The sequence below is a fragment of the Xenia sp. Carnegie-2017 genome, unplaced genomic scaffold (assembly GCF_021976095.1).
Source record: "Xenia sp. Carnegie-2017 unplaced genomic scaffold, XeniaSp_v1 HiC_scaffold_21, whole genome shotgun sequence".
Lineage (NCBI taxonomy): Eukaryota > Metazoa > Cnidaria > Anthozoa > Malacalcyonacea > Xeniidae > Xenia > Xenia sp. Carnegie-2017.
The window spans coordinates 5007056-5021866 of NW_025813484.1; the positions used below are offsets into that span (position 1 = coordinate 5007056).

Below are 14811 nucleotides of genomic sequence, written 5' to 3' on the forward strand. Positions count from 1 at the left end.
AATTCTATAATTAGAGACTGCAAGGTTTGCGGACATTACCGTTGAAAACTCCGTACATCTACTTCAATTTGTAAACACATTTCGTTTAGGATCATAATTCATAAGCTACAAGTAGATTATATAAGTAAAACCGCGGCTTCTTCTTCCCTTGCGCACGATTGGCAAGATTCTTTTACTTAGCAATAAGATGTTTTATATCCATTACATGAGTTCTATCCAAATAAATCTTGAATTAATGGTTCATATTTGTTATGACTGTACTACACATAGAGCCAGGGTCTGTAAGATACATGTTCTCTGTTGTCAATAGAAATACCTCATAAGCGTTGCGTAAAATCCTGATTTATAGGCAATGTGTGTTTGTTCTATGTATCCAAATAAAATATTAATATACATAAGTTATACACTAATCACTATGGAAGACATAGTTAGCTTTTCATTACTACCAAGCATCACTAACCATTCAAGATTTACTTGGAACAACTCTTTTAATGGTAATGAAGCACTTAGTTGCTTGAGAAAAGCAAATTTATAATCGTGAGAAAGTTACACATACAAATAAACTATATCTTATATAAAGCATGTTACACATATGAATAAACCATATCTTATAATTTATGAACTGGGTTTTACAACTTCAATTGTAAGAGAATTTAACGACCCTCAAAACTAATAATAATTCCTCTTATTAACAACGCGTCGTTTAGTATAATTGGATAAGTATAATAAACACAAATCTTAAATATCCAAAGCACCAGTGACATATTTTAATGTTGATAGCAAAGAACGTTGATTTATAGAGCACATTCGAGTGGGCATACATAGAAATACAGTATTCTTGAGAATTTGACATCGACTTTCAAACTTTTCCATGCAAAAAGTGTTTTTTAGACCCGCGTTATTTTACGCGCGACACACGACTTTTTACGCGCGACGCGCGACCCACAACAGTTAGATAGACTCATCTTTCACAGCATCCTTTCACACCTTTTAAAGCACCTTCGACACCTTTTATAGCACCCTTTGACATCTTCCACAGCACCCTTTGACACCTTTCACAGCACCCTTTGACACCTTTCACAGCACCCTTTGACACCTTTCACAGCACCTTTGACACCTTTCACATCACCCTTTGACACCTTCCACAACACCCTTTCATACTTTTCACAGCATCCTTTCACACCTTTAATTTCTCGGAAATTTTGCTCTGTATCAATCAAACATACTCTGATCAATTCTTTCACCTCTTGCTCTTTCACTTACTTGTTCTTTTGCCATTATTTTTCCATTTATACACAATAATTACCTTAAATGTTACAGTTAATGACAAGGCATGTTTTGGCAGGCGTCGCCAACATGCAATGCTTATGGTTCAAATCATTTTTGTACTTTTCTATCACTTATAAGTTAGCAAAGTCATTATTTATTGTAAATTTAAACAAAATACTGAGTGGACTCAGACTTTTGACCCTTAGTGTATTTTTAGTCTTTGGCATGAAGCTAAGCCATAAATGAAGGTGAAGCTACCTTGCAGGCAAATGTACCCTCGAAAATACTTTACTCGGTTCCAAACAAACTTCACGTTCAACTGGAACCCATCTCCATTTTAAAATTAGTGATTTCATGCGGACAGCGGAAAATGGTTGCAGAGAGCGAATAACAAATTTCCCAACACAGAAAAGTCTTGTGTAACCAATAGTTCAAAGCAGATCGAACTCATTCTGCATCGGCAGCTGGCAGAATCATATTGTCTAGGGATCAAACAGGCAATTTATTTCTTTTAACGTAAATTGTTAAATTGATTCGAGTATGTTGGAATACAATTTTGGTTTATGTAAGAGCGGCATGGGGCCGGTCGCACGAAGCCTAGATAGCGTTATCCATTGGATAGCACAAATTTTCTAATTTTTAAAAAGGTGTTTGTATTTGTCTTACGACGAAGAAATTTCGTAATATTCGAAACAATATTTTATTTCAGTGATTTCTTAGTTCGAATCTTCTATTTCTTGCTTTATAAAAGGTTTCATAAAAGTTTAACGGCGATACAAGATTTAGAATTGCAAAACCACCGACGTCCGTCTACACATTTGCAGACGTGCACAATCAAGATCACATTCTAAGACGATGACTTATAGCCATCTTACAGCCATTGCTGTTCCAGCGAGGTCAAATATTTTCCAAATTCATAAAACTTTATGAACTCGTTCTTAACTCTGAACAGGCTAAAAATGAAAAGAATCACCAGAGAAAGTTTATAAAGGATCTCTTTATTTCTTTATTTCTTTATGGCAATAGATTTGACTTAATCTTATGCCAAAGATAAACGAGATTTGTATTTAAGCAATATATGATCTTAAAAGAACTCAAAAGAAGTATTGTTCTTTCGGTCAGACTTGTCAATGGCAATAGATTTGCCTTAATTTTATGCCAAAGATAAACGAGATTTATATTTAAGCAATATATGATCTTAAAAGAACTCAAAAGAAGTATTGTTCTTTCGGTCAGACTTGTCAATTGTTAGTTTTTTGCGAGCGTGAAAAAACGCTCAAAAAACAAACGCTACAGTTCACGGGTATCAAATAAGAAATTCAAATTCAATTACGATTTCTATAATGTATCAAAATCAATGATCAAAACATAACAGTTTCCATTTTTATAAGTAATGATAATGGCAAATCACATTTCGACATGCACCTGTCGGAAATTGATGTGCAATATCAACAGCTTGCGCTTGATCGCCGATCAGATAATGTACCATTTCCACTTCATAATATTGTTTTGAAAAATGCTATTTATATATGTGCTAGAAAATAAAGAGATACTCTTCAAACAGACTTTATAAAAGAAACATATTGACATGTGCATTTATACTAAATACATCACTGTAATTGTAATTACGCGAATTACATCTATATTCATACAGGAGACAAATCTTCATTAGTAAACTTACTGACTTGAGCATAAATGCTCCCGAATTCATGAAGTGATAATACATCGCTTTGCATAGAAACAGCCAAAGACAGACAGCAAAAAACTCAACAAGTTGTTGATTCATACAGTGAAAAAAGTCGTGTTTAGTTAGTGAAGTGACGATTTCCTGTTGTAGAAATCAAAGAGATCATGCTGGGGAATGAAGAACAGATATTTTCAATGATTGAAAGCTAATGGTGCTCAAATCTCGCCGATGATGTAAATTCATAAAGTGATTATGACAAACAGTTCCACAAATTCCACGATTGCTGTTGAATCAACAAGTAATTCTACGACATCGAATTCAAGCAGAAGTATCCATGATTCTGATATTTTCGTAATTGCGTGCTACGTTTTCATTGCGATTTTTGGCTGTGTGAACAACATCATTATAATAGTCATCATCGTGAAAAACGTCTCCTTACAAACACTTTACAACTATCTATTATTAAATCTTGCCGTGGCTGATCTTCTGTCGAGCCTTTTCTCCACAGGAAAATTCATCTTTGTCGTATACGCTGATAAAACCGGAGGGTTGTCCGAACTTGAGGCAACGATCATTTGTTCCTTCTTCACCATAGTCATTTATTCTATGATATTCCTTTCGATTTTGACGTTGACCGCAATCGCAATGGAGCGCTATTTTGGCATTGTCAAGCCGTTTATACATCGAAACCTAACGACGAAACGTCTGAGATATTTCTTGCTGATCGCCTGGGGTTCAGCACTCTCTGCACCTGCAACATTCTATGGGGAGTTGGAGATGCACAAGGAAAGGTTCGTAGATCTCAATTTTTTTCAGACTGGCATGAACAATTGTTAGAAATATTCTACATTTAACATTTGACTTTGAAAAACTTCTTTTTATTTCGATTCTCAAGATAGAAAGAGAGACAAACCTAAATTCTCTCGGAATCAAGCATATTTTGTGTTTTATTTGGAAAAGTGGAGTAAAGTACAGCAATTAGTTTGATGACACAATTAAATGATAAGAAAATAGAAAACGCACAAGTTGATTTTTTTTTGACTATTTTTACGATTGCTTCACATGGTTTTTCAGGTATTATTGCTTCCTAAAAGCAGATGAAAAAAATTGGCCAATGTGGAAGACGACGCTTGGTTGGATCGTCTTGGCTTTTGCTTATATCTTACCCTTCTGTATTATTATTATGTCGTACTCGAAGATTTTGTTACACGTGCGACACACGAAAATCACTCCATTTAACAACGTGGGCCTTCGAAATGCACAACTTAGTACAAACAAAAGAAATCGACTTGTACACTCGTTAGTGTTGATCACAGCTCTATTTTCATTTGCAGTCCTTCCCGAGTTGGTGTACTTTGCAATGATTCTTTTCGATCATAAATTCATTGATGCTGTTTTATTTTATAAAATAGGCATTCCCACTGTTTCAATTATTGCAATCAATCCGCTTGTTTACACTCTCAGCAATCCTTCCTTTCGTTGCGCCGCAAGACGCTTGTTCCGTTTTAAAGGCTAATGCAAAACATCAAACACAGCACACATTTTAAATTCCGAAACAAGTTTTATTAGTGCAAAAAGGATTTAACAAGACAAAGAAACTTAATATAATTTCATAAGTGCTTGGGTACGAAGTTCGCGATCAATTTAGCTATTTGTTACCGACAAAATATAGTAATATCTTTATCCTAACAATATTGGTCTTAGCAACATTGGTAATATCATTCTCTATGATTACGTGACATGAACTAGGTACCTGATATAGTCATATACCAGTGGCTTCAAAAATGATGGCTCAAAATTCTCAAAGTCATCTTCTACGAAATGACTTGGAAACGTAACAATAGAATCAATAGAACCTTCCCACGAATCTTTCGAAGCTCTTCGTTCGCTTTCTTCGGGTTAGTATCAACAAAACCCTTATGCTTTTCTCAGTTGTCTAGATCGTCATAATTCCTCACATGATTGGTCGGTAGCATTCTTGAACCGAACACTTTCTCGTAGCTGTCCATACTAAAATCGGTAGCCTGTTCAGATATTCCTTTGATAAATGATTGCAACAAAGATTCTTCGCGTTCAAGCTGTCAACTTTTTCATCGGTATTCAAAAGCCCCAAATGTTCCTTATGAAGGTGACATCTTAAGCTATGCAAAAACTTTCCAAATTGCCATGGTTTGTCATTCATCTTCCCCTCGACCATTTCTACATCCTCAACTATGACAGCCACCTCGAATCTCGTTTACCAAGCATACTTCGGTCATTAGTATTAGCTAAACCGATAATAGAAACTCGATCATCGACGATCATCACTTTGCTGTGCACATAAACAATTTCAGTTTCCATCTTCTCGCCAAGCAAATCGTGGGTTCGTAATCCATAGACACTGAGATAACTGTCGACTTCACTGTCTGGAATTTTGAATTCTTTTTTTAGTCGATACGCTAAAGATTGCTTCCCAGAAAAAAGAGTAGCATAGTTCAAATTAGTTATTGTGAATAAATTATTGAAAACACCTTTTGATTTCCAATCCTCGGGAAACTCATGCTTCAATGGCAATACTATCATCACGCTAAAGTCCTTCTTTTCCTTGTAAGCTTAATGAGTTCGTTTTGCCAAAGCATTTTAAATCCGATTCTTCACATCTGCTATCAATCGTCCTTGAGATAAGATAAAAAATGATTTTGAATGTAGATATACTTCTCTGCATTTTTAATTGCGTTTAGATAAGCGTTATAAAGGGCTCTGGTTATAAATGGAAGCTTAATGAGGTTGTCCCGCTGACCAGTATTATTCTCCCTTCGTTCACTGATATAACCCCAATTATATCATGAGGCGAAAGCCCTTGTATAATTGGAATTATATTTCATGAACTCCGGTCGAAATATATGAGAATACTAGTGGTAGATTTGAACACTGTAATGAGTGTAACGAAGGGGCTAGCATTAAAATACTAGTATTTATTTGATATGTATATTAAATTTTTCATTACCATACATCAGTCTAGTCTGGTATAAGTTATATGTTCATGAGAGAACAGCGTGTGCGAAGTTTGACGACATGACTGGTTTATAATAGAATTGTTGAATAGTAGACGCATTAGACCAGTCAGCCATACGCAAAATTTCTTATACAGGAACGAAAGCGTTGGCTGCTGCCCAGGTGGCTGCACTTCTAACCGAGTGTGTCTTAAATGTCGACATATAGCCTCCCGATTCCATTAGAAACCAACGGATCCAACGGGCGACCGTGGCTGTAGTCACAGCTTTGTGAGGTTTAACATAAGAGATAAAAGGTGAGTTTGGTTTGCCGGATGCCGTTTTCCTTAAGGCGCTTGTGAGGGATAAATACGATTGTAGGCATTCCACTGAGCACAAAGTGAGCTCTTTCGGGAATCTTGCAAAAAGCCACCGGAGTCTCATGGGATACGAGGCTTTGGGGGGCGGGAGTGGGTTATTTCTGTTTCATTACGTAACTCTAATCGTACAACTAGGGTTAAAAGGTGATCAGAAGCACAAATAGGTAAGCCATTTACTGCATCCGAGACTGCATCTCCGGCAAATGCACACGCAACATCATGCCATGGTATCCGGGGAATTTGACTTCTATCAACATATTCGTAATCATCATAGGGATTTTCCCAATTAACTTTTCCACAGTTCGAAAAAATTTCATTCTTATTATCTTGACGTACCCATCGACAACATTTGTTACTTTCTTTCATATCTTTACAATGTTCTTGGGTACAAGGATGTATCGGATATCTATCCAACAGTTCGTGAGCTGAGATATCCCAGCGACCATAGCAAAGATCAATGCTACCAACAAATGTAATGTGTCTGTCAACAACAACAAGTTTTCATGAGGGCTGCATCGTATAGTTATACTTTTCTATTCTGGATGACAATAAACTGTTTTATTGTGGTATTTATTCAGAACTTTCTCATAATGTTCACTGCCAAGATAAAGGGTTGGCTTCGTTTCCAAGTAAAGTAGAATGTACACAGTAAATTTCAGGGACGAAAATTACCCCACTAGTAAGGGGTAAACAAAGTTACAAAGAACGACCCATTTTTTGGAGTAACTTCTAATATGGGGTAATAATTACTTTTTAACCCATATTAGTGCTTTTTATGGTCTGGAATAAAAGTTCTGAAGTATCAGCAAAGAGCGACAACGTGGACGATTAATTACAAAATTTTGATTACTGTAAGGCTCGCCACGTAGAGATTTTTAAAATTTGACTTAAATCGAGTTTTGTGTTGAGCAAACACACAAACGTAACTTTATATGGTAACAATATGTTGTACTCAGTACAGAGAACGCACTCACATGTAAATGAAGTTTATAGTTTTTATCGCAAAAGAAGCTTTCAGCCTCAACTTATTTAATAATTTAAAAATTTAAGTTGAAGTTTGACTGCAATTCTTTCTTGTCATCTGTCAGAAACGAAGGAGTAACATGAAAAATGTTCTAGTGTCAATTCGTGCATTAGCTAGAGTAGTCTTGACCCAACAACTAATCGTGGCATTGGTGACGCGTCATGTAGTTTGTGATAGCTTACACGAAACTGATGATGATAGCTTAGATCTTTGGTTTTGTTAATGTACTCTCTAATGTGTGCAACTGAGCACAATTTTTCATCTTCTGGGTATAATAGGATTTTTATAAGTGTCATATGTTTACCTGGTCTAGTTGTTTTTGGCTTGTTACGGATATGGAAAACTATTCTATCATGCATGTCTTGAAAATGCGAAATATCTAGTTTTGCTACGGTTTGGCATCTTTGTGCTGTTATTATGGCGAGTAAAGTTGTTAGTTTTTTAGTAAAATCTTCGAGACTCAAGACGAGAGAGTAATCAGTGGATTGAAAATATCTAAGGATCACGCCCACATCCTAAACATGTGTGTAACGTGGTAATGACGGTTTCAACTCAAAGATACCTTTAAGAAGACCTATTACCTAACGTGCGGTTATCCAGAACTAAGATAGATGATAGATTGCACTATAACCAAGGTTTTGCGGTGTAGCTTAGTCAGAAAAGCGAAGCCCTGCAGCAATCCAGCAATTTCACTAGAAATATGCTGTTCATCACAGAATGTTTTCCACCTGGAAAGAAATGAGCTATATTGTTTGCTTGTATGTTTCTCCAAGACACTAAAATTACATTAATCGTGTCCTGATGTAGTCCTATCCTTGTTAGTTTTGCCGGATACCAGGCAAACCAGGCAAACCAAGGCCTATTGATTTGTGTAAAAGATGAATTCCGTGTGGTGTCTCTGGTAGACTAAGGAGATACCGTTCCGGTTTTAATTGGACTGGGTCTGGAATGCAAATCTCCATTGTTTTCGAGTACCACAACTGTGTTGGCCAATTTGGAAGTATTCATACTCCCATTGCTGTCTGTTCTTGAATCTCTTGTAAAAAAAGTCCTATTACACTAAACGGAGGGAAAGCATAAAACTTTATATTGGATATATCAACTGAGAATACGTCAACTGCTTTGTCCCATATGTCAGGTCGGTAAGATGTATAAGTAGAGAACTGTGTGAATTAACATTTGACTTTGAAAATCTTTCTTTTCATGTCGATTCTTATGATAGAAAGAGAGAAAACTAAATTCTCTCGGAATCAAATATATTTTTTTTGTTTGGAAATATATATTTTCAACTGCATTATGTAGTTTATACGTATTGTTTGTTTCTCGCAAAAGACTAGTGCTAAGCACGGTTCCGTTAATTGTAGTGCTTCGATAAACATAAATCAGTTTCTAATCAAAATGCTTCAAAAATAAATTTAAGTGGAGTAAAGTACAGCAATTAGTTTGATGACACAATTAAATAATAAGAAAATAGAAAACGTACAAGTTGATTTTTTTCTTGACTATTTTACGATAACTTCACACGGTTTTTAGGTATTATTGCTTCTAAAAGCAGACGAAAAAAGTTGGTAAATGTGGAAGACGACACTTGGTTGGATCGTTTTGCCTTTTGCTTATATCTTACTCTTCTGTATTACCATTATGTCGTACTCGAAGATTTTGTTACACTTGCGATACACGAAGATCACTCCATTCAACAACGTGGGCCTTCGGAATGTTCAATTTAGTACAAACAAAAGAAATCGACTTGTACACTCGTTAGTGTTGATCACAGCTCTAGTTTCATTTGCAGTCCTTCCCGAGTTGGTGTACTTTGCAATGATTCTTTTCGATCATAAATTCATCAATGCTGTTTTATTTTATAAAATAGGCATTCCAACTGTTCAATTATTGCAATCAATCCGCTAGTTTACACTCTCAGCAATCCTTCCTTTCGTTGCGCCGCAAGACGCTTGTTCCGTTTTAAAGGCTAATGCAAAACCATAATAGGAAATACAAAAATGCTTGGGTACGTAGTTCATGATCAATTTAAAGCTAATCATTGCCAAAAATATATAGTAATACTTAAATTCTAACAATCTTGGTTTTATCTCCATTCTATGGCATGGTCAATACACCAGTTGCATCCGAAATCGTATAAGAAAGCTCATCTTTTAAGAAATGACTTGGAAACGTAACAATGTTTCCACAAATCTTTTATAGTTCTTCGTTAGCTAGCTTTTGATTAGTATAAACAAGACCTTCCGTTTGTTTCCACCTGTCAAGATCTTTGTAATTTTTTACATGATTGGTTGGTAATATTCTTGAACCGAACACTTTTTCGTAGCTCTCCATATTAACATCAGCCAGTTCAAATGTTCTTTTGATAAACGATTGCAACAAAGGATCCTTCACATTCAAGCTGTCAACATTTTCATCCTTATTTAAAAGCCCCAAATGTTCCTTATGAAGGTGACATCTTAAGCTATGCGAAAACTTTCAAACTTGCCATGGTTTGTCATTCATCTTTCCCTAGACCATTTCTACATCCTCAACTATGACAGCTGAACCGATAATAGAAACTCGATCATTGACGATCATCACTTTGCTGTGCACATAAACAATTTCAGTTTCCATCTTCTCGCCAAGCAAATCGTGGGTTCGTAATCCATAGACACTAAGATAACTGCTCCCTTCACTCTCTGGAATTTTGAATTCTCCTTTTAGTCGATATGTTAAAGAATGCTCGCCAGAAAAAAGAGTAGCATAGTTCCAATAACTTATTCTGATTAATCCATTAAAACGAGGATTTGATTTCCAATCTTCGGGAAACTCTGACTTCAACGGCAATACTATCATCACGTGAAAGTCCTTCGTTTCTATGTAAGCTTGGTGAAGTCGTCTGCCAATGCCGACTGAATCTGATTCTTTACTTTTACAATCCATCCTGGTTGAGATGAGATAAAAACTGATTTTCAATGTAAATGTACTTCTCTGCATTTCTAGTTGCATGCAGATATGCGTTGTAAATGGTGGCTTCATGAGGTTGACCCGATAAACATTTAGCAACAGATTGAAGGATTTGAATGTTAGTCTTTGTATATGGGCTGATAAAAACATCAAGTACTTTACTCTCAGAAACATCAAGTTCCTTAGGCAACCCCAAAGTAGGATTTAAAGCATAATACCGTTGACTAAAATGCTTTACTGCATCCGAGACTGCATCTCCTGTGAACACACACGCAACATCATGCCATGGCATCCGGGGAATTTGACTTCTATCAACATATTCATAATCATCATAGGGACTTTCTCAATTAATTTTCCTACCGTTCGAGAAAAATTCATTCTTATAATCTTGGCCAACCCAGCGAGAGAATATCTATTTTCTGCTTCCACGTCTTCACAATATTCTTGGGCACATCGATGAATCGGATATCTATCCATCAGTTCGTGAGCTGAGGTATCCCAGCAACCATAGCAAAGATCAATGCCACCAAAAAAAGCAATTCGTCTGTCAACAACAACAAGTTTTCCATGATGGCTCCATCGAAAGGTGAAACTTTTCCAGTCTGGATGACAATAAACAACTATATTGGGGTGTTAGTTCAGAATTTTCTCAGTATGTTCATTGCCAAGATCAAGGACAGGCTTTTCCCAATAAAGTAGAATGTACACTCGAACATCTTCGTCAGCTTTCTTCATCAACATCTTATCCTGTCGCCATATCAGACTGTCGACGCTATTATTAGGTCTTTTCATGAAGATATATATGGATTCATTTGCCAATCAGTAATCAGTATTTTCTTGTGCGCAGCTTCAATTGCATCTGCAACAGCTGACATGTAGTCTTTGTCATTAACCAACCATTTCACCTTGTTGTCATTGCGGATTGGTGCGAATGAATCGAATCGATGCTGGTCATGCTTTTGATTTATCGAAGAATTCTTCATCTTTTTGACCAGTGTTTGAACTTCAAGCAATGTCGTGTTCTTACTACATACAGCAAGCACGCAGTGTAGGGTTATAAATTATTCAAGTGACATGTCGGCAAGGATTTATAAATGGTTATGTGTGCAATCATTCGAAATCATGAATAATTGCAGCGTGGCTATCAGCCAATAAGAAACGCAAAACGATTTTCTGACACGTGCAAAAAACGTGTTGCTCAATTGCATGACAACAGGGAAAAGTATTTGAGATTTTACTGACGGTGAGTGTTTTCCGCTTTAGATTATGTTTGCTCCAAACACTATAGATTTCAACCATTGACAAAGCCTTTAGAACATTACATAACGGAGGAGGATAACCAAAAACAAAAGCCAAAACTATGGAGTGTCTTCATGAGTCCCTATGTTGGGGGGAGATCCCATACAATAAAAAAATTTATGTTACGCATCGACACTTTGATGAACTCCCCCAAACATGGCCGTCTAGACGTCACTTCTAAACATTCTATAGAAAATAATTAAATGTTTTGAAGCACGTCTCAATTTCGTTTGAATGTTGATATCATCATATTCTGTTTTGCACGTGCGATGTACGTCATTTTTGAAATGTATGTTTCTATGTCGCACTTGCTTAGTGCAGATTTCGGGGTTTTGATGGTCAGAGATAAAAGTTCCAAAGTATCATCATAGAGCGACGACGTGGACAATTAATTACTACATTTTAATTGTTGTAAGGAACGCCACGCAGATAGTTTTAATATTGACTGAAACCTTTCCAATTTAAAAACCGTAGTATCTATACAACGATCGAGTATTGTGTTGAGCAAACACAACAAGTAACTTTATATCCCAACTAAGTGTTGTCTTCAGTGTAGAGAACGCACTTACATGTACATTAAATATATAATTTTTTTATGACAAAAGAAGCTTTTAGCCTCACCTAAAACCGCACAAGTAACTTTCTTTTCCTAAAAAAGTGTTGTACTTAGAGTATAGTGAACGTGCTGAATGAATGTTTAATGTATAGTTTTTATGCCAAAAGAAGATTGATTCCACTGAATCAATCACTTGCGCTAATTTATTGATACATCCAATAAGCTCTCCTTTGTTAGCTATGTGAAAAACAAAATAATAGCAAAAACACGACACTATTTTGTGTGTACGTAGCTATATTTACTTGAAATAGTTGTAAGAAGGTGAATCATTTCGTTGGCGGAAGTTTCCTGCTGACGAAAATTCTTTTGCATTCAAAAAAATTGTCAAAACAATTTTTGACACATTCACTAGCGATGAAGCATTATATATCTACCAGTGGCTTAGCCAGCCCATAAGTTTGGTTGTGCTATGTAAATATTTCTTTGTTCAGTTACCGTAAAAAAAATACATTTCTGAAGAAATGAATAATGATAATTAATGATGTGAAATTTACATAGCACGACAAGTTTGGCTACGCGCAACTATATCTACGTAACAAATTAAACAAGAGGCCTGAAATATCTACCTTCTTTTGAGAAATGATAAATTACGTATATTTTTGTGCTGAATTTAATTGAAGTGCATAATTATAAGCTGTGCCATCGGAATTTGTCACAACTTTTGTACTGACCAACGACGAATCCCCATTTGCGTTACAAAACAAGTTATAGTTGCTGATTAGCAAACAATACATATATGTACATTCTTATATAGCTATATAGCCTGCGATGAAGGCTAATGCAGAATATTAAGCATAAAGCACATTTTTAAATTCTGAAACAAGTTTTGTTATTGCAACATGTATAGAAAGAATTAAAGGAAGTTATTAAAACAGAGAACCCTAGTGTACATACTTAAATGCTTGGGTGCGAAGGTACGAAGTTCATGATCAATGAACCAATCATTACCAACAAAATACAGTAATAATTATGTTCTTATAATATTGGTACAGTGATATTAGTCTTAATTCTTTCCTTTTCACTGACAGGGTAAATACATTGGTGGTATCATAAATTGATTACTGAAGCACATCGTCGAAGAAATAGTCCAGACTGATGCAACTGATGCGAGTGCATCAGTCAAAATTAAAATTGATTAGTCAATATTTCGCAACATTATAACTTACAATCAATACAAGCAAAGTGTCAGAAATATATCACATTGGAATGTTTATAATTTCCAAATGTGTTAAAATAGCTTAACGTTGAGTATATATACAACAGAGTACATTGATAATTGAAAAACATTGTCTTCGCAGATAATTGTTTACAAGTGAACATCATTTTGATTATGCCGTGTTACCAAAAAAATTCGTCAATAAATATAAAGCCCCGAAGCGGACAAAACTGCTTTATTGCAAAAATTCATACTAAGCTCAAAAATTCATGCTAAGTTTAAAAATTAATGCTAAGTTCAAAAATTCATGTTAACAAAAATTCACAGTCTACCCGCAAAGCACCTGAAAAATCTTAGGGTGAAACCGTGGGTGAATAAAACTGAAACATTGCATAATCTAAAGACAAAATATGGCAGAAAGGAATAATTTCTCGAGATTTTTAGATAATTTGAGATTATGCTACAATTCACAAAGATTCAGGTGTTTCATGTAGCCTTCACTAAAATATTTATTTTGATCAAACACACTCAAAATTTGGAAATATGAACTATGCAGAATATTCAAGAATGCTAGTAAAGTCTGAAGATGCTTGAATAGGATAACTGTTTGCGTTGTTATGGCAACCATGTTTCATTTTCTTTACAATTTTATCGTCTAGTTTTTAAGGAATTGACCGTATCTTTTTTTTTGGTTCGGTGAATTTTTCTGATTTTTTGCGTGACAATTGTTATTTTGACGATTGTTATTGTGACGATTGTTATTTAATGATGATATGCCAACATTGGTGAACGTCTCAAGGAACATCAATAGTACATTCTCATTATTATTGAGCAAACTTTTTTCTTCAAAATAATAAGATATATGGACAAAAAAGTTGGAAAAAAACTTACACCGGAGGTCAAAAGTTTGAGTCAGGTCAATTCGATTGTTCCCCTGATTTATATTGAACACATCGTTATTCAACAAAACACGATATGTAGTTATTGAAATGTATATGATTTTGAACAATGCAGAGTCAGCTACTTTTTCTTTAGTTCTGCGAGTTTAAGACCAAAGGCTATTCGAACCATTGATTCAGATCATCACAATTCAGTTCAAGAACTGAAAATTTTCTCTTTCGGTCGATGTCTATAATATTCACGCTTTTTCAGTTTGCTTAATATCTTCGCATATTTTCGATTTAGATTTTCCCCATAAAGAACATACTGCAAATCTTTTTCACTGAACGAAATTTGTCATTACGAGCCCATTACCTGTTTGCGTTCATTGTGTGCTCTTGGCAATGGTTTTAAACTGCAGCTCGTCCATTCAAATCACATTCAACCAGCCTCCACCCTAAAATGTCAATGGTGTCATTGATTTAACTAGTTTTCAATATGAAGTTGAGTGAGTTGTGAACGTTCAAGGCCTTGAAAGGACATGTTATTGACTCTTCTCCCATAACATGTCGTTTTAAGG

General features: G+C 35.5%; 1 protein-coding gene across 1 annotated transcript; it reads right to left on the minus strand.

The window, feature by feature from the left end:
- Positions 1 to 9843: 9843 nt before the first annotated feature.
- On the minus strand, positions 9844 to 11022 carry LOC124444582 (phospholipase D1-like). The gene is made up of 4 exons (XM_046995194.1): positions 10947 to 11022; positions 10679 to 10883; positions 10302 to 10589; positions 9844 to 10258 (listed from the first exon to the last, which is right to left on the minus strand). Exons 1-4 carry the CDS (start codon positions 11020 to 11022, stop codon positions 9844 to 9846), a joined length of 984 nt encoding a protein of 327 aa, XP_046851150.1.
- Between the last annotated feature and the right edge of the window lie 3789 nt (positions 11023 to 14811).